A 21,368-nucleotide genomic window follows, 5' to 3' on the forward strand; every position below is an offset into this window, starting at 1 on the left:
GTCAAACATATTTTTAAATATATAATTACATTCTATGTTATTTGTGACAAAATTTCTAGCGAAATTGATACAAAATTTCTGTCTTAGTATAATATTTAAATAATACATTAATTAATTTCAAATATAATTTTTAAAAATTAATTTAATTTTTGAAAATTTCCCTCTAAAATCAATATCATAAAGTATTATCAAAATTATAATTTATGATATTTAAAAAATATACATTTTATAAAAAAAGAAAAACATTTTATTACTTTCTCCCTCTGTTAGTGACATTTGTAATTACTAGAAATACCCGGATGAGTGACGATCGTATACTTGGCTCGATCGCCATTTTATTTAAGAAAAAAAAATAATAAGTTCAATCAAAGTAAAATGTAAGTATTTGGTCAAATGTAATTATAAATAACTATTTTAGTGTTAAACTTTTTCATTTCAAGTTAGAGTGTCTTTATTTTCTTATATTTTTATCTAGTATTTGATTTCATTCAATATGTCAGTAGATAAAAATAAGAACTTAATTCTATTATTTAAGAATTGAATAATAATAATTTATTATATATTGTCTCCTTTAATGTTAACTGTGAACTTCTCTGCACAGCACTTGGTAATGCAGAGAAACATGTTTTACAAGCTGATTTTTAACCATATTGAACTTATAAATGCCAGATTTATTTGATAATTTATTTAAATTCCTTGATATTCGTTAACTTTATCTATGATTCAATATAATTACAAAATATATATCATATATTAATAACTAAAAATACAGCATCTTTCCGAAATAGTGGGACAAACTCCAAAAATGATTCCTCTCTGGAAAATAAGGAAAAAAAGATGTATAAACATACGTCCAGAAATGGACATTTTCGAGAAATTAAGCCTCTTGTGACAGTGTCGAGTGCAAGACAGATTTTATTACTCAACGCTCTTATTAATTCTCTTACATAACTCTTGAGTAAAGTGAGCTACTATATTAAACCATAGGCTACCTATCTGTGTGGATAGGTAGAAGAGGTCCAGTGATGTGACTGTCATATTTCCTGGTCTTACTCCTTTAAATTTTTAACTGTGAGGCTGCCTGAAGAAACTAGGGTTTTTGGTAATGCAGAAATGCCTATGTAACACATTTTGTATTGCAGAGGCATTTCTGCATTTACCAAAAGAATTTTTCTACACAAAACACGAATTTTCTAACACTTTAAAAATTCACAGAAAATTAACAAATTTAATTCCCTGAAAAGCATGTTTTCTTTTATTACACCACTATTTACAGAAGGCCTGGAACTTTAAAAAGAGTACCACAATCCACATTCCAATATCTCCTCACGTGCAAGGAAATGTGTTGTATTTTGAACATTTATTTTAAAGAGAGCCATGTAATAAAGAGAGTTAATAAGAGAGTATATAATAAAATCTGTCTTACATTTGACATTTTCATAAGAGGTTTGATTTCTTGAAAATATCTATTTCCAGACATATGTTTATATGCTTTTCTTCTGTTATTTTCTGGTAAGAATCATCCCTTGAAATTCATCCTACTATTTCAGAAACACCCTCTATAGATAAGATGATTAAAATAAAAATGTGCAACATTTTCTTGCCCATAACTTAAATTTATGTCAGTAGTATGTAATTTCTTGAACCTGAATTTCTTAATTCATGATTTTCCTTCTATCCTTTTGAATGTCTTCTGAGAATGAGAGAGAGAAAAGTTTTGGGCAACTAGGTGATAGAGTATTTGCATGAATATTTGTTATATTTGTACAACTTTGTAATTTAAAAGGCTAAATTGTTAAGTTCAAGAAACTAAAATATTCTTATTATGTAATGTTTTCAGCTATTCTGTTCTCAGCTTATAACAAATGCAAATTTATGTTTTGTATCATTGTTTTGTATTTGATATAAACTGAGAAGGCTATAGAAAGACAAAAAAAAATATTGCTGAATACAAAAGAATGATTTTAATTTTCTGAATGTAGTTAAATATGATGTCTTGCTAAGAATAAAATATTCTATTTGATTGATATTGACCATTTATGAATAAAATAGGCACAAAATATTGTAATTTTCAGTTATGAAATCATCTATTAAAAAGGGTTAATATGAATTTTTGCAAATTAAAATGTTATAAAAATAATAAAATGATTTCCATAAAAAATTTGGAGTTCTGGTTAAAAAAAAATAGAAATTATGGTAATTTATAAACAAAATTTAACAAAAACATTGACTAAGTTTGTCAGTCTTTGATAAATTACACAACATACAGTATTATTTTGAATTTTTATTGTAATATGTTTATTGTAAAAATGGTATATTTTGTATTTTTTAATCTAGAATCTAAAGCAGAGATTCTCAACTTTTGTTGCTCATCAATTCTTTTCTAAACTTAGATTTAATTTATTAACCCCTGTCTATTCTTATACAAAATAAGAATAAATTACAAGTTGGATGATTAAAAATAAGATAACAATTATTAATAATTTTCTTTTTATTTTATTAAACATAAGTCAAAATTTTACTAAAATAATCAAGCCAACTTATTTGATTATTAATATGATTTGAGCTTGATTTTGTATATGATTAAAAGCAAAAACTATTCATTTTACTTCACTAAAATTGAAAGATACAGTATATCAGATACTACATATTATTTTTATTAAATTTTTAAATACAATAAAAAAAAAAAATTATCTACTGACACACACAAATTACCCTTAGTAATTGATTGACCTCCTAGATAAATTGACTTACCCCTCATATTGATAGCACCAGGTTAAGGACATTTGATCTAAAGCATTATCCATTACAGGAAAATTTTATAAAAATTAGAAAGATATAACTTTTGCCTTTGTATTTCTAGCAATTCAGTTTTGTCTTATATATAACTGGTTATTAATAATTTTGACATTTTTATCATAATTTTTATTACAAGTATAACATTCTTCTGTTGAATAAATATGAATATTAATATCATTCTTTTAGGTCATCTGAAGTCAATGTTGATGATCTTCCTCCACCAAGGCCTCCGAATCCTCAACAGCATGCTGCTCAGAAAAGAATACAAAAAACTCAGGCCGAAGTGGATGAGGTAATAAAAAAAATTTAACATTATCAGAAATCTGACGACAAATAATTTTTTATAAAATGTAAATAACAATAATTACGAAAACTGTTAAGTTAAAATTCTACATGAATTTTTACTGTCACAATATTCACAAAGGAATGGAACCTTATGGTTTTTAAATTTTAGGATCAGTACAATCTTTCTAATGAACTTTTTTAAATTTGTAACTTGACAAATTTTACTCCTTTGTCATATAGAAAGTTACTCTTCTTGTTGAATTAATATTAAGTTAAATTAATATTTCTTAAAGTTATTGAACATTTCATTAAACCAGTTATTGCTAAATTTTTCGATTTATACCAGCCACACTAAAATATATAAAAGTTTTCTGGTGCCACTTCATGTATAAACTTAAAAACAATACATGTTAAATTATGAATTTAGCTGTGTACAATAATTGTGAAGTGTGAAGCGCAATAGGAATACACGGACACGTGAATTCAATTAAAACAAATTTAATTTCGCGATAAACAATATATACAGATGAGTTCTTTTGGATTCCCTTGGTCCAATTTCTCTTACTGTCCGATAGTAACAATAACCCAAGTAGCTTACCTTCTTGGAAACTACTTGCCTGACAATACTAATGAAACCCGCACAATCCTTAACTAACTTAAACCTAAGGATAGAAAAGTATAGAGATAGGGAAATGAGAAGAATTGATAGGATAGTGGGGTACCCTTGTTCTCGCTGAACTCCGATGCCGGCTGGTGCTTTATTCTGCGTGTCTCTGGGTTCGTCAATGTTTTAAATATCTTCTACTATAATTTCTTTTCGGTGTCTCTGATTCTACAGTCCGGATCCTCACCTCACGGCTCTCTATTCGGCCCTCGTGGAATTCCGTCTCACGAGCTCGCTGTTTTGTCCGTGCTTCTTCGTGTCTGGCTGGAGAAAAAGTGACCCTTTCAGCCGATTGCAGAGACAGAGTTTACGTTAAACGACGTTTGACAACAGAACGGCCTATAGACGTTGGCTGGCTGAACCGCGGTTTAAAGTGCGTTGCAAAGACGACGAGCGTCTATTTCTAAATGCTCTCTACACAAACTTCGGTAAAATACTGGCTCTTACTTTCTTGGCCATTACTCCCGTTTCAGGCGTCATTTGGCCAATCGGGTTATTCGTTTGTGACGTCAGAAAAGGTCGCCAGCTATATTCTGAAAGCTTCCGGAAATAAAATCTAAGGCCGTCAACAACCATTGTTCGGCAGTTAATGACGACCCTTTTCCATTTCAATATTTAATTTCATCGCCAATATGGTTTAAAATATGAACAAATCCATATTTAAAACATTTATAGCGAATTCGAAATTCGTCTTCAGAATAGATTTTTAACGAATTATTTCGACATCGTATTACTGTCACCCCTCGTAACTGTAGAAATAAATAATTTTAAATATTTTATTATTACTATTATATATTATTTTTATTTCTATAAAAAGATTTCGGTAATTATTAAAATTGTCTCATTTGTTTAACAGAATGTTCTGTAACTACAATGACCTCGAAATGCATTAACGTTTTATAACCGACACGATATTCGAATTGTAAATAAATGCATCTAATTTAAATTAATTGTAGTTTTTGTCTTCTCCCATTTGAGTATCGAAATTTGAACATTTAAAACAAATTTAAAGTATTTAATTTTGTCATTTTTGCTCCAAGCAATTAATAAATAATTTTGTCGATTCGTATCGTTTACAACATTTATCGAAGGAACGATATCCATTTTTTTTATCTAAACTTTTCTACCAACAAAACTATAAAAAGCCCTCTAAACTTGCTGTCGAGTGAGTCTAGAAAGTAGGTCAAATAACTTGTTTCTAATCGCTGTCTACACTGTGGCAAGCGAGAAACGTCGTCTCTGCAATGAAATATTTCTGAACCGTGGTCTACCCGATCTGTAAACCACCGTCGGCCTCTAAACGTTGTCTTTGCAATCGGCTGTTTGTGACCCAGATTTGACTCGTCCTCCACTTGAAGTCTTTGTCCCACATGGTCCCCTGGTGGGTGAGGAGTGGGAAGCCCCTGTTCCCAGAAGCCAGAACAATGAACAAAGGAAGTTAGAAAGAAGGGTTAAGAAAGAGAGAAAATTATTAAAACTAATTAAATCTATAATACATATGTACAAAAATATATGGCGTACAGCCACATAATAACTGTTAACCTAGAAGTCAAGCCTGGGATAACCATTATTATTATTACTACTCTTAACTTTATTTCTCCCCATAGACCTTACTGGCATAGGTGTCCCTACCAAAAGCTTGTGCTCTAGCTGACATTATTCTATGGATCAGTAAAATTACTGGGCTCTCCCATCACAACCTGATGGTGACCATGGGAGTTTTTGTTATTATTATTATTACTACTACACTGATTAAAATTAACAGTAATTTATATTTCTTGAAAGGTGTATATTCTTCTTGCAAATGGCATATGTTCTTTTGCCTGAATTCCTGATGAAGACATTTTTGAAAAGGTCAAAACTACTTGTAAAGTCATTTCTTTTTGTCATTAAACACAGATAACATTGAAAAGACAGTGTTTTCTGTGTATATTCTTCTGATAGAATTACAGAATTACATTATAACTGTATTATGGTAATTAAATACAATTATTTTTCTTTAAATATTACAAAAAACACAAATAGTAAAAAAAAAATAATCTGTTAAGCTTCATAGAACCTTTTTCTTAATTTCACTAATTAATACTGTTGATTATTTATAGTACAAGATTTTTTAATTAAATACTGAATTAATTGTAATGGCTAAATCATTAAAACAGTATAGAGCTGTTGATAAATTATGTAATGAAGACATGCAGGTAATCATTATAATATATTACAAGGGGTGGTGGGAGCATGTACAAAAATGTTATGTAATGCAGTCTTTAAATTGGCTGGTATTGTTTGTTAAATAATAATATAATATTGTTTAATAGGGATTAAGCTATGATAGTATTTTTGCCAAATGGCAACAACATATCCCATGTTGTGTATTAATTTTAGTACAATTAAAGGAGTTGATTGAAGATAAGCATTATATAATTGTGGAGTGGGTATGTATGACAGCATTATGAAGCATTACAGGGGAATTGGATAGTATTTAAAATGTATAAAAATAGTGTTGTGTAATTTATAGACTATCTCATACCATAGCAGGTAAAACTCTACTAGAGAGAAATTTTTCCTGCTATTTAGAAAAGGGAACTTAATTTTGCTACAGTAATTAAAAAACAACCTAAAGTTTGAAAATTAATATTTTCAATAGGATTTTCAAAATGATCATCATTCTTCATTCTAGTTACCTGCCTAAAATCTTAATAATTTCTTAAAATAAAACAAAATTAACTTAGCAAAGTTTATTAGATTCCATGTGAATGCATAAATATATGATGCAATTTTACTGAATTTTTACTTTTTTTTAAATATATAATATGAAGTTTTAACATTTACAAACTGATGAAACAATTTATTGAATATATAAAATAGTACTAAGGGCTGAGATACTCATTTAAATATCATTTGAATGTATTAGCATAAAATAAGATTTTACAGATTTGATCATATCAGATCATATATGTAAAGATAAACAATTTTTGTTTGTTTTATATAATACTATCAGAAACCCATCAAAATTGATGATTTTATTTATTTAAAATACAGTCATTTAGCTCATTTAAAATTTGAAATTATTCACAAAATCATCAGTTCAACAAATATGGGAGTCTGCAGAGGGGGCAAGCAGAATACTTACATCCAGGATTGAGTAAAAATATTATTGTTTCTTTTAAATTTATATACATTATATATGTATTTTTGTATTATTTATTTATGCAGAAAAGGCCTCTTCCCGCTCACAGAGCACTAAGAGGCTCAGGGAAGCCTAGGCATAGTTGGTACATGAGAATCATTATGATGGCACAAAGAAGGGACAGCAGGTGAAGCGACATACCCTATTCCAATATTAGAGTTGGAACAGAGCATACGACACCCACAAAAACACACACAAATAACAAGAAACATATACACACATCTAAATATAACAAGTACACAAAAACATATATTACCAAGATAGACCCTGTAGAAGCACTAAATAGCACAGCCAGAAACACTGGCAGTATGCCGCAGCCAGCAGAAAGAGTTTTATTGGGGACCGTAATGACTAGCACATTGAATAAAGCAATTCTTTAGTAAGTTAAAACCCTCAACATCCTCTACTAAAGCGTGGAGAGGAGCTGGCCAGACCTGCAACCGGTCAGAAGGAAGGTGCAGGGCCGGATTATCGAATAGGCAAAGTAGACAAATGTCTAGGGCCCATAATTCAGAGGGGCCCGGCTTCAGTCCAGAAGATTTCTCTGTTTCAAAACGAGTTAAAAATTATTTAAGAAATTCGATAGGACAGAAAAGGCTGTATTTAACAATGCTTACTAAGCTGTGGTTGACCAGCCATTACCTAAAAAAAAAAAAAAAAAAAAAAAACAAAAGGTCAACAGCTTCCCGTGCGTCAGAAGTTATGTACGCCACGAGATCTCTCGCACCATCTAGAAATCTTCCTAGGGCCGCCTCTCGTGGTAGTACTGATGTATGGTTATGATTTATTTTCTAAATCTAAACTTATATGTTGCGACATCGCATATTCGATATAGCGTTCAAATTGCTCGGGTGCGAAGATATTACAATTCAATAGTGTTTTATAAAAGAGTTAAAAAAGGTGACACTACGGTATGACTTGGGGTGACACCACGATATCCGCACCGGGTGTCACCCATGCTAGCTACGCTAATGTCACATTATATAAGATTTGTTTAGAAGCAACTTATTTAAATGGGGCCCCAATTTAAATTTTGTCTAGGGCCCACTAGAGGCTTAATCCGACGCTGGGAAGGTGATCAATTTTCTTTGACAGATATCAAAAAAGCTACAGTCATACAAGATATGCCCAATAGTGTTCGGAACCTGGCAACCACAGTTACAATTTGGGTTATTGATGATCTTGAATCTATAAAGATAGCTATTTAGTTTACCATGCTGCTGTAATAAAGTCGTATTGAAATGGTCACGATGATCCCAATTAATTTTAATCCTGTGACTGACAGTAGGAAAGAAGCTATGCGTAATGGCACCATTTGTCATCTGGAGTCCCACAGCTGAATTGAACTTTGCCAAAGAATATGCTTAGCATGCCCTAAAGGAAGAATAGAATAGTCTATATTACTATTTAAATGTGCACTAGTAGCCAGGAGGTCAGCCAAGGCATTTCCCGGGCAAGCAGAGTGTGCCTTAATCCAAGAGGCCTTAGTGTTGTACAAGGCAACGCACTTTTTGAATAAGTTGTAGATGTCTAAACTTAGCTTGGTGGATATCTTAGGCTTTTTTAAACAAGCCAATGCAGTCTGTGAATCAATGCAAAGTAACACATGGTTCAGCTTATTTTTAATTATGTAATTTAAAGCATGCCAGACAGCTAAAATTTCAGCCTGAACAATGGAACAATCCTGATTCATACCTCGGTACTCGAACGTTTCGAAGCCCGAACAAATCGGTACCTGACCAAAAATTTCGAAAAAAAAATGCCCCTGTTCCCGAACAAAATTTTGGTACTCGAACGGGAAAGCCCGCCAAGTCGACGCTGACGCCACAGCGGCGGTGTCAGTTACGAGACAGTCATTGTTTCGCATGCACATTAACTTACGCTGTGCTATATTTTTTGGATTAGCATCCTTTTCTTTTGATTTATTAGCCCTTAAACATGGGTCCCAAGAAGAATAAAAGTGAAAGTGGTCAAGTGAAAAGGAAAACAGTGAGAACAACAATCAAACTGAAAAAAGAAATCATTGCTAAACACGAAAATGGAGTGCGTGTTTTGGATCTAGCTGTCCAATATTCTATGGCTAAGTCGACGATATTGACTATTTTAAAGAATAAAGAAACAATAAAAAGAGCTAATGTTGCAAAAGGAGTGACTACGTTGACAAAGCAAAAGCCTCAGATACTTGAAGTGGAGAAGTTGTTACTTATTTTTATAAATGAGAAACAGTTACGAGGTGATAGCATTAGTGAGACATTTATTTGTGAAAAGGCACTAGAAATCTATGACGATTTAGTGAAGAAAACCCCTGGTACAAGTACGAGTGCTTTTGTATTCAAGGCTAGTAGAGGGTGGTTTGAAAATTTTAAGAACTGAAGTGGAATACATAACGTAGTAAGGCATGGAGAGGGAGCTAGTTCAGACAAGGAAGGGGCTGAGAAATTTGTCGCCGAGTTTAGTAAACTTATGATGGAAGAAGGTTATGCACCTCAACAGGTGTTCAATGCAGACGAAACTGGGCTATTTTGGAAAAAAATGCCGAAGAGAACCTATATTACAAAGGAAGAAAAAGCACTACCAGGGCACAAGCCAATGAAAGATAGGCTTACTCTTTTGCTGTGTGGTAACGCAAGTGGAGATTTTAAGGTTAAGCCATTGTTGGTTTATCATTCCGTCAACCCAAGGGTGTTCAAAAGGAACAATATTATGAAGAGTAAATTGCTGTTATGTGGCGTGCTAATTCAAAGGCCTGGGTGACTCGGCAATTTTTTGTTGAGTGGGTGCATGAAGTTTTTGCAGCAAGTGTGAAAGAATATTTGCAAGGAAAGAACTTGCCAATAAAATGCCTTCTCCTATTAGATAATGCTCCTGCTCACCCTCCAGGCTTGGAAGAGGATTTAGTCGAAGAATTTGACTTTATTCGGGTTAAATATCTGCCACCTAACACAACCCCTTTGCTACAACCAATGGATCAACAGGTCATTTCTAATTTCAAGAAATTAGACACTAAATCCTTGTTTCAGAAGTGTTTTGAAGTCACTAATGACACTCGGTTAACTTTGAAAGAATTTTGGAAAAATCATTTCCATATTCTTAATTGCGTTCATCTTATTGACAATGCATGGAACCAAGTGACATACCGTACCATGAATTCAGCATGGAGGAAACTCTGGCCCGACTGTGTACCAGAGCGAGATTTTGAGGGCTTTAATAAAGAAATTGTGGATGACATTGTTTCTATTGGACAAAGCATAGGCTTGGAGGTCAACAATGAGGATATTGAAGAGCTTGTGGAAGACCACAGTACCGAGCTTACTACAGAAGAGTTGGAGCACCTTCAAAATGAGCAACAAAGGATTTTGGCTGAGGATATGTCTTCGGGAGAGGAAGAAGGAAAGGAGGATATCCCAAGTTCAGTGATTAAAGAAATTTGTGCTAAGTGGGGGGATGTGCAAGCTTTTGTTGAAAAATCTCATCCTGATACCATGGTAGCCAATAGGGCTGTACACCTTTTCAATGAAAATGTCATGTCTCATTTCCGTAAAATTCTGCAAAAAAGGCAGAAGCAACAGACAATGGATAAGTTTTTAATTAAAGATTTACCTGCCCAAAAGCGACAGAAAAGGGAAGCAACCCCCGAAGTTCCATTACCAGATGTTTTTATGGAAGGGGATTCCCCTCCTCAGCAGTAACTCCCGCTCTTCCTCCTCACACCTCCATCCACTTACGCCATCATATCGCAATCAAAAAGATAAGTTTTCATATGTTAAAATGACTTCTTTAATGTTTTTACTATTTATTGAGAGTTATATATGTGTTATTTACTGCTTGCCTAAAAACTAAATATCATATATACTCTAATCTGTTATGTTACTAGCGAATCAACCGGGGATTGGAATGCATTAATCCATTTTACATTATTTGTAATGGGAAAAAATGATTTGGAGTCCGAACATATTGGTACTCGAACGTCTTTCTGGAACGAATTATGTTCGAGTACCAAGGTACCACTGTATACAGGGTGAGGAAGCTGCTCCACACTAGCATGGATAGCATACTGAACACAATAATTATTAAGGTGCAATGTACCATCCCTCTTAACTCTTAGCCTGCCGTTTGCCACGCCCCCTTATTTTGTAAAACGGCCAAGGTCAAAATAGGTGAATCAGGCAATATTATTTTAAAAATTCACTAAAAATTAAATTATTATTTTATTCATATGAAAAAAATCACATATATTTATCAATATAGTTAGTTTTAAATATGACATATTTCGATAAAGTTTGTTTGAAAAATTTATGAGAAAAAAAAAATATATATATATGATAACTGACATTCAGACTTGAAAATTTGTTACTATTTGTCAAAATTAACATTGTCTGGTTACTTCATTCTTATTGTCACTGAGCCAATACAACGTACAATATTGTTCTGTACAATTTGATATAACATTTATGCATGTACGTTTATTTGTTGTGAAATAATCGCACATTATATCAAACATTTGTTTGAAATCTGAACTTTATTCTGCTTTCAACTAATATAATGAACTAATATACTTTATTCATTTTATATCAAACAAGATTATTTATTTTCGTAATAAACATATGATTACCAGTAGCAATAGATGTAACATTTGCTGATATTTTAGATTTAAAAAATAATTAAAAATTAAAAATAAAAAAAATATATAAAATATCAGAACTGAAAGTCATAACTTGAATATTTATGATGCATTAACATATTATAGCTGAATAAACTTATTATAGCATTAATGAACTTATTATAGTAATATTATTGCATGAATATGCTAAAAATGAAATAAAAAATTATCAGAAAATGAAAAATTAAGGAAAAAACATTGATAATTAAAATTTTTTACATCGACAAAACACCACCTGGACAAAAATATGTGAAACAAACAATAAACAAGACGATACCGTCAAGTGCTGACATCTGTTGTCGATAAATTTTATAAAAATCGATTTTTAACAGGGTAACGATAGATCGGTACCCTGGCCGGGAAAGGGTTAATGTTAAAATAATCATAATGCTCTCTAAGCAGAAGATCCAATGGTAATTTATTAGCTAAAAGTAAAGCGGTTTCTCTTGAAATAGTCCTATATCCCTTAATTATTTTAATACAAATACGCCGTTGAAACTTTAAAAGCATATCCCTATTCTTTTGGTACTTGAGAGCATCCCTCCCATACCCCTACAGCATATCCCAGATACGGTAGTACAGCTCCCTCGTAAATAACATCTAAAGTCTTAGAAGCAAGTCCCCATCGTAGGGTCGCAATTCTATTAAACATGTGTAGCAGTTTCTCAGCCTTCCCCAACTGCACACGGATATGGGGCGACCAGCTAAGCTTGTCATGTAATGTAACCCCCAGGTATTTAATTGAATTTACATACTCCAAGACCTTTCCATTTAAAGTCAAAGGTGGTTTACTAATCTTACGTTTCCTCGTTACAAATAGCAATTTAGTCTTATCAGTATTAAATTTTAATTTAGTTTCATTAGCCCAATTTTGAAGACTGGCTAGTATGGAACTAGCTTTCTTTTTAAGAGAATAAATATTTTTGTCAGTCACTGTCACAAACAGGTCATTGGCAAAGGCAAAGAGTTCACTACCGGCGGGAAGCTTGATCCTAAAAACAGTGTTCATTAAAATATTCCACAGGGCTGGGCCAGAAGCAGAACCCTGAGGAACACCCAGCAAAACATCCCTAGTGGATACTATAGTATTATACCTTAAAGATACCTTCCTGTCCTGAAAGTAACTTACCACGAGATCGTACAGATTCTTTGGTACTTCAGCAGTCCGAAGTTTGCGTAGAATGAGGATGGGCCAGGCGGTGTCAAATGCTGAGGAAATGTCCAGAGAGATTACAATGCATATTTTTTTGTTCTTAAGGCATGCTGCATAATATCCCTAACTTTAATCAGGGGGTCAACAGTACTCATCTGAGAAGTGAAGCCAAATTGGTTTTTATTTAGGAATTTTTTAAGATTTAAGTGGTAATTTATTCTATTGATCATTAATTTTTCTAAAATTTTACCTAATACAGGGAGCAAACTAATTGGCCTAAAGGATTTCGGATTATCCAGAGTTTTGCCTGGTTTTGGAATGAGTTTCACCACTGCATGCTTCCATGCTGTGGGGAAGACACAAACAGCTAAACACACATTGTAAATATTAACAAGGGAGTCGGGGGAGGAGCTAAAGGCATTTTTTATGATCTCCACATTCAACCCATTCTGACCAGGCGCCTTCTTATTCTTTTGAGCCAAAATGATTTCTTTAATTTTCGAATGAACAAAAGGCAGATCATCGCCCATATGGTAAGGTTGCTGAATACAGTTCCTTATATCTCTGTGAGAATCACTATCACTATCAGTATTATCAGTATGAAAGAAATGATTTAAGAGCATATTGGCAATTTCTCTGTCATCGTACAGTCTTGCCTTGAACATTTTTGATAGTTAAATTGGAAGAACTAGTAATAAAGTTGCTTCTTTAATAATTATAAATGCGACCCCATGGATCAATGTTGGCCTTGTCTGTACAGCATCTCTTCCAGGATTCAGTTTTTGAAGACTTAATTAAATTTTGATAGCTCCGTCTAGCTTCTAGATAACGCTTCTTAAAATCTGTACAATCTGGACCACAAGATCGCTGAAACCTACGCCTTAACCTATTAACACTTGCTCTGGAGACCATCAATTCACGACTCCACCAGGGAACAGAATGCCTATACCATTTTTTGAGTGGAATACTTTTATCAGCAGCTTTTTGAATAATTTCTATGTATTTTTGAATAACGTATTCCACTGGATGATTATGATGAATTAAATTATCAATCTCTGGAATATCTTCAGAGAATGTTTTGCTAAAACTGCTCCAGTCAGCTTTATGGACATTGTAGTTTTTACTAAATGGCTTGCTAGTTTCTTGAGTCCTAGCTGTATATAATTCAACGTCAAATAATATATACCTATGGCCTGAAAGTGATTCAGCTAGCAAGACTCTCCAATTTTTGATATTAATGCTACCTTTAGTTAAGGTCAAATTAATATAGCTTTCTCCCTGGTGGGAAGAGAATGTAGGCGGTCTCCCTAAATTATGAATGACTAAATCTAAATTGTATATTAGTTCTAGTATTCTCACTCCTCTTGGATTTTGAAGTCTGTCAAACCAGACAGGCGACTTACCATTTGCATCAGTACCAATCACATAAGGAAATTTAAAGGCAGAGAAAAGCCTATGAATGGCCAGAATCTGTTCATCAATATCACCAGATGGTTTTAAATAAGTAGAGTTTACAATAAATTTAGAAGTATTTGTACTAATTAAAACAGTGCTAGAAAACTCATTCGATAGCTCCTTGATAAGAGAGGACAAGATGCTTTTATTAAATACCAGCACAGCAGAGGCCAAACCAAGGCTATAGCAATTGATTCACCCCGGAATACCCAGTATCCGAGAGGAAGCATACGGATCTTGAATCAATGCTATATCGATCTTGTGGTCTAAGGCAAACTTAATTAAGTGATCTACAGCAGTAGAGCAGTGGTCGAGGTTAATCTGCACTATTTTTAGCTCCATTATTGCTTAGTGCTGTCAGTACTTAGTTTAATGTAATAGTTTAACACAGGGCAGCAACGGCTAAGGGCCCCATGCCTGGGATCCACACGGTCCGCAACCTGGCAGCACCTCTTATTGTAACGCAGGCAGTTGATACACAGCATTTCGTGAGGTTCCATGTTACATTCTCTCGAGCAATGATTTGCTTCTGCACATTTGGTACAGCAAAGTTCACTGTGGCACATTTTAGTAGTATGCCCGTATTCCCAACACTTGCCACATCTTTTGTCATAGTGAAAAGTATATACTTTCCTCTTCCTCCAGCCCATGTATAGAGTGTCACCCACCTCCACAAACATCCTCCTGAGCTCAGGGGTGATGACAAACACCCACGACCATATACCCCTCTCTTCCCTGCCCAGGAAGAAGACGTGCTTAATATGGTTCTCAGTGAGCATGTGAGCATTTTGTTTTAGGATGTATTCTTTCATCTTCTCTTCACTGATTCCCCAAGAAACCCCTGGGATAATAATCCTTGGGTCCCTTAGACTGGGAGCTCTTACTTTTACATCTCCCCTGCTCTTTAGAGTGTTTAGCAACTTAACTGCTCCTTCTTTATTGTTGCAGTTAGTGAAGATCCTTATGTAATCCGCTACGATCTTTACGATGATCCGTCTCGAGTTGGTTCTTATGACTCGAGAATGTCCGTACGATGGTTTGAGGAAAGCACACTCAGTCCAGTGAATATTTACAGTTTATTTACAAAACAAATATTTACAGGATGTACAAGTTTGACAACATTACACACACGATGCAACAAAGGTGTGGTGTCTCGCGTAACATCTCGTCTATTGGGGACTATTAGAGTCTGGGGAAACTCCGGTCGGTTTGCGGAGTTGGCTCAACCGTGTGGCCGTCCGGTCTCTACACTAACCCTTCTCAGAGGAATTCCTAAGAGGAGAACACTCTCTCTACACCACATGGGCTTCCTAAGTGTCAGAGACTACCACGTATCTGGTCTCTCGCCATTCTCCCTGTTCCTCTCGCCACTCTTACAATTTAAAGAGTTCCACGGCGACAACTTGCGACCAATCAGGTCCTGCTTTTCCCCTGGGAGCTTCCAAAGACGTCTGCCCTCCTCCCGACGACGTAGCTTACGGTTGCGTCCGTCCCTTGTTTATGTTTTTCAAGTCGACCAACACGTGGCAAACACATTGACATGTACCCATAAACGGAGATGCTATCCCTTTGTTCTTCCCGGCCGTTTATAGCCCCAACGCCAGGTGGGACCAATTATCCTGGTCGCGTGGCTTTTCAACCTACTACGCTAAAAGTGGACCTTTACACAGTTTATAGCAAACCCTTTTTTGATTTTGCGGACACCCGCTACACCTATGCCCAAATTGGTGATGTCCACCTCCTTCTCAATTTTTCCAATAATATCCTCGCTGTCAGCATTCTCATCTGGATAAACCAGTACAACTTTATCGTTAGCAGGACGTGAGGGCCTCCTCACAACGTCCGCATAAGTACATTTGTTTCTTGTGGGACTTAAATTCCCCAAACCGTGGCCATTATTAACAGGTTGCTGGAGGGAGTCAATGTGGAGTTTTTGCTGTTGGATGACATTATTAAAGCTTTTCTCAAGCTCCTGCATCAGACTACCTACACCAGCCAGACTCTGTATGGCTTTATCTTTGAGATCTGTTTGCATGTTGTGGGTTGCCTCTAAACATTCTTTGATGATGGACAGCTTCTTTATTTTCTCTTCTAGCCCCATGATGATCTCTTGAGACTCAGCCATGTTAACACAAATCAGCGAAACTTCTTAACAGAATGAGCAGACAATTGGGATGTCAAGAAAGATCCAAAAAAAATGCTTGAACTGGAGTTCACCGAATGGCTTGGCAGTGCAGACGGCTAGATAAAGACGGACAGCTGGAGGACGCCAAAAGGAAAATAGATATGTCGATCAGCTAATGAGCCACGTGTACTGAGACAACTGGCTTTGTCCTTCCGCTACAACAGTTACCCTTATTGCGCCATAAATAATGGCTCGACTTTCACGAAAAATAATATATACAGTCGTGACAATGTACACAACCTACAAGCTACGGTTGAGCTCGATCGCGATAATACGAGGCCCGTGATTAACACAATTATGGCCGAGTAGGCTGGTTGGCGTAACAGCACGAAAACAGTTTATAAATGTACAGTAATAGCACAGTGTATAGAGCTTCAGATGCTGATCCCAGTAATACCCCACACAAAAGGGCCTTCACAGTAGAAGCGAAGAATCCGACCACGTGGTTGTAAGAGAACAATGGTCTTTGTTCTGGTACTCCTGGATGAAGCATATAACACCGTACAAAAGCACTTGATTGATATAACATTTGATAAGATCACTTACGGTGTACTCCACTAAGCTCCCGTGCTGGCGAAAATCCTTACTCCTACGTGCAAAGTCCGCAATAAGCCCAAAGCCTACTAAAATGTCTTTGTTATAGTTCCTTATAAATGGCGCGACACATAAAACACATATCAGATGAAGGCTTTCGTTGAGACAAGTCGAACGATATATATGTTCCACCCATAAATCCAAAATCGCCGCCGAAAAAACAATCGAAAGCAGGAGCACATGTACTTATGTGCCTGCTCAAATGCCGACCTAAACCTGAAGCCTGTATTTTTGTATTGGTTCCATACTGTATCTTATAATTTACTTGTAAAAGAATCTCAAAAAATTAAATAATTAAATAAAATTTATTGATGTAGAGCAGTGATTCTCAAACTTTCTCGATCCACCGCCCCCTTTGTTCCATAAAGTTAAGCCCAACGCCCCCTAACCTATTTTCTCTTGTGTGAGAAAGGATTGGAAATATTCTTAGGAGAACCTTTCTATGAATCTCACACTTTGTGCCCTTACCATACATTGTTCTCAACATCTGGAAACCATTAAACGCAATGTTTCCTCTTATCATTTTAACAGAGGAAAGGGAACGGCTGTCAGTGACCCCAACTTTTGCCTTCGGTCACCATTCAATACCCTGCCTCCAGCGCCTCCCTAGATTTACTCACCGCTCACAAGGGGGCATTATCGCCCACTTTGAGAAACGCTGATGTAGAGAATTCATCCTGCGTTCACAAATTCTCCTGTCGGTTTGCAAAAATTGAACTTTAATCATATTTGATCATATAAGGTAGAAACTCACTCCTATTTAGTTAGAGAGATCCTTTTTATCTCTCCTTGCACATTTTTGAATTCCACCACTTCTCTCTTCATTAATTCTACCATCTTTTCACCTCTATTCTGCTCTCCTCCTTCAACTCTCATCCCTCTCTCCCCATTTTTCCCACTTTTTCTCTCCTTTCTTTTGACTCTGTCTATCCTTGTTTAGTTACTTTCTCCTTTTTTATAACCCTTTGTCTATCCTTATTTATTACTTACTATTTGTAAAGATATTGGATATGGAGTAACAAGACTGCAGTTGGGAGAAGAGTAGGTCAATATCACTACAGATATAATTATTTGTCTCTAAGCTTTGCCTCCTGGAAAGTTTTCTGTGGACATCCACGACAGCAAGTATTTTCTTGGCTCCTCTGCAGGAAAATACTTGCTGTCGTGGGTGCAGTCAATGTTGACAAAATTAATTTATTTAAAAATATTTTCAATACTAAAAAAAAGGCAATTAAAGTACATGAGTTTATTTTATTAATACAGTATATATTTTTTTTATTACAGATTCTAAAAAATTAAAAAATAGTTCAGTTCAAAATTAAAAGAGATTCTTAATTTTATTTTATTAATTAAATTTAAACACTTACAATATCTATTTATTAATTTTAAGAAAATAATGCAAAAAGTCTTTTAATTAATGCATAATTAGCAAAATAATGCAGGAATTCAAACAAGATGAGGGATGGGTTGTTCTAACAGTTAAAAAACTAAATTGCTAGATAGAAGCATACATCTGACATATTTGCCCCCATGAACTTAGCATTGTATATTTGCCACTCACCACACCTGGAACCATTGCACCTTTCTCAAATCTCTCTTTAGCAGCAGCATCTACAGGGCAAGAGCTTTAATTTGAAACCTGAACCATTTTTGCACCCTCATCTGTTCTCTCAAACAAAGCTGAACAGTATTTGAGGCTTACCAAATTAATATATGGACTGAGCAAAATAGTAATTGAAGATGAAGACACGAGTGGATGAAAATGTTATGTTACGAAATCAAAGTTTTGAGTGAATGGTGTTTTTATTACTGGTATACAATTACTTTGGTGTAAATATATCCACAAAATAGTGTGTTGCAAAGAGCATTACAATGTTATTTAATTTCTGAAATCTTTAATGGTGGTAAATGAAAGACAGATACATTAATGAAGGACAAATTTGGTTTGGAATAATTCTAACATAACATCTTCATCCACTCATGTCTTCAGTTATTTGGCTTGTATTTGTTTATTTTTGTAATTAATGTACAGTAGACCCCCCTATAACACGGTAGATATGTTCCATGTTATATGAATCTGTGTTGTACAAGTCACTTAAATACATAAGCCAATCACAACCTGGCACGTGTGCAGTTTAGGGGCTACAGCTGTTTGAAAGGTTTTCTTAAATAAAATTAATCGATTCTAAGCTAATTTGACTCAACATTTCCAAATCACGTATAATTTTTTGGGAATAATCCATATAAACTATGCTATAAACAAAAAATTGTAGGATTACTTACCGAGTGTGCACCGTTGATGACGCCATTGTTTAAGCTTGTTTTCATCACGGAGCAGCTCATCAAATGGCAGGCGCATGTTTCCTGATCAGCGAATTTTTTTGCAGAAAAATAACTTAACTTTAGAGACATCATTAATAAAAATATAATTTTTATGGCTGTTGAGTAATAAATGTTTTTAGTAGGTCCAGTGCTTGTTTAAACTCAACAGTTTGTACAATATCTGCTATTGGTCTAGATTTGACCAATCCTGTTGCAATATGAGTTGGCAATGGTGTTTTACCATGTTATACAAGTCTCTTTTAGAGTGTTATACGAATACGATCGCAATTTTTTCACCGCGTTATATGAACCCATGTTATAGGGAGGACTACATGTTATAGTCTCTCATTGTATAGATAAAAAAAGGAGTTTTATTAGGACAAGTGGTTAAAACATAATAGCCTATCTCACATTCACTAGCTCAATAGCTCATTATCTTACAAGAAATGTCCTTCAGAAAAACCTTATGATAAAAGAAATTTATATATATTTCTTTTATCATAATTTTTATTTACAGACATAAAATATTTAACCAAATTTTTTAAATGTTAAAATATCTATTTAAGCACTTTATTCAAAGTATAAATTTAAGTTTGTACGCCAAATGCTATAACATAAATCATTTCATAGAATTATAAATTTCCTTCTTCATAGAATCAAATGAAAAGAAATGAAAGTATATTATTTACATTTTGCATTAAATTTTTGAACAAATTAAAACTGTTATAATGAATTATAGCTTTAAACAGAACTATGCTTTATTTTAAAATGTTAAATATTTTTGAATTTTTTATCCATTATCTAGACTTAATGCTCTATTTAAGAATTAAACATAGATAATTACAATTACATTAAATTCAAAAAATTGAAAGCTTATAGTATTGCTTTTTATGGAGTTACCATACAGGAAATGTTAGAGACCACAGGAATGAATTAAGACTTTATTAATATCAGTTATAAGAGAATATCATATCAGGTGTAACTGATATTGATAAAGTCTAAATTCATTCTTGTAGTCTCCATTACCTGTATGATAACTTCCTAAAAAGTGATACTGTAAACTTTGAATTTTTTTAAACTAAAATTAAAATGGAACAAGAAGCTAAAATAACAACAATTACATTAAATGTTAACAACATGTAAAGGAAAATTAAACATAATTTTAAAAAAAGAAGGTTCAAGAAACATACAGAATTAAATATATATATTTATTTTGAAGTTAATCAATATTTTTGCATTTATTAAATAAAATATGAAATTAGATGATGATAATGTAGTAAATATATAATACTAAAGAAACGAAAACTGTCTTATAGTGTTATAAAGACCAAATAATAATGAAGAAAACGACTAAAAATTTCAGATGAAATCAAAGTCACCGACAAAAATCCTTTTACAGTGTTGTATATGACAGAGAACCAAGTAATGTTTTTGGCCTCCACCAACCTGAAGAAGGCCTTGGTGAAGGCCGAAAACATTAGTTGGTTCTCTGTTGTATAAAACACTGTAAAAGGTTTTTTTGTCAGTGACTTTGTATTACTCACTGCAGTGTTAATAATAGAAGACATTTATTGTGTTCAGATTAAAAGTATAACTTAATGCTATTTGTCAGTTTGCCAAAGATCAAAAGTGATTTTAATTTAAAGATGTAATGTTCAGTATCCATAAGATGTTTGAAGCTCCTGATAAAGAGGATAATGTATCATTGAAAGTACTACAAGGATTAAATTAATTTTAATCTGATATATTTGGTTATTTTCTTCTTTGTTACTTGACATCTATAACTCCATAAGACAGTTTTTGTTTAAATAGTTAAATATGAAATTATCTAGAACTGGAAAAAAAATTTTGACTGATGAGTTTGAAATTAATAAGAAGAATGAAAACAGTTTTATGTCCAGGATTTTGAGAATATTGGTACTGCTCAAGGCACATTCAAAGGAGATCAAGGCACATGCCTCCTGTTGTTTTTTGGACAATGTTACTCAATTACCATAAAATTACTTAGTTATCTAATCTAATTGAAATCATGCATTATGCATATATTTTTTTTAAATTTTAATA

The 21,368-nt window shown here is 33.8% G+C and overlaps 1 protein-coding gene across 2 annotated transcripts in view; it reads left to right on the forward strand.

Annotated features, from left to right (window-relative positions):
* Nucleotides 1-270: 270 nt before the first annotated feature.
* LOC136975383 (vesicle-associated membrane protein 3-like) overlaps nt 271-21,368 on the forward strand; it is a 48,271-nt gene continuing 27,173 nt past the window's right edge. For both annotated transcript variants that reach the window (XM_067270424.1, XM_067270425.1), the window contains exons 1-2: nt 271-377; nt 2,986-3,091. In XM_067270424.1, coding sequence (XP_067126525.1) covers nt 376-377; nt 2,986-3,091 — 108 coding nt within the window. In that variant the 5' untranslated portion in view covers nt 271-375. The remainder of the gene's footprint in view (nt 378-2,985; nt 3,092-21,368) is intronic.

This window comes from Centruroides vittatus, unplaced genomic scaffold (assembly GCF_030686945.1).
Source record: "Centruroides vittatus isolate TY-2023 unplaced genomic scaffold, ASM3068694v2 contig_371, whole genome shotgun sequence".
In the NCBI taxonomy this organism is placed as follows: Eukaryota; Metazoa; Arthropoda; class Arachnida; order Scorpiones; family Buthidae; genus Centruroides; species Centruroides vittatus.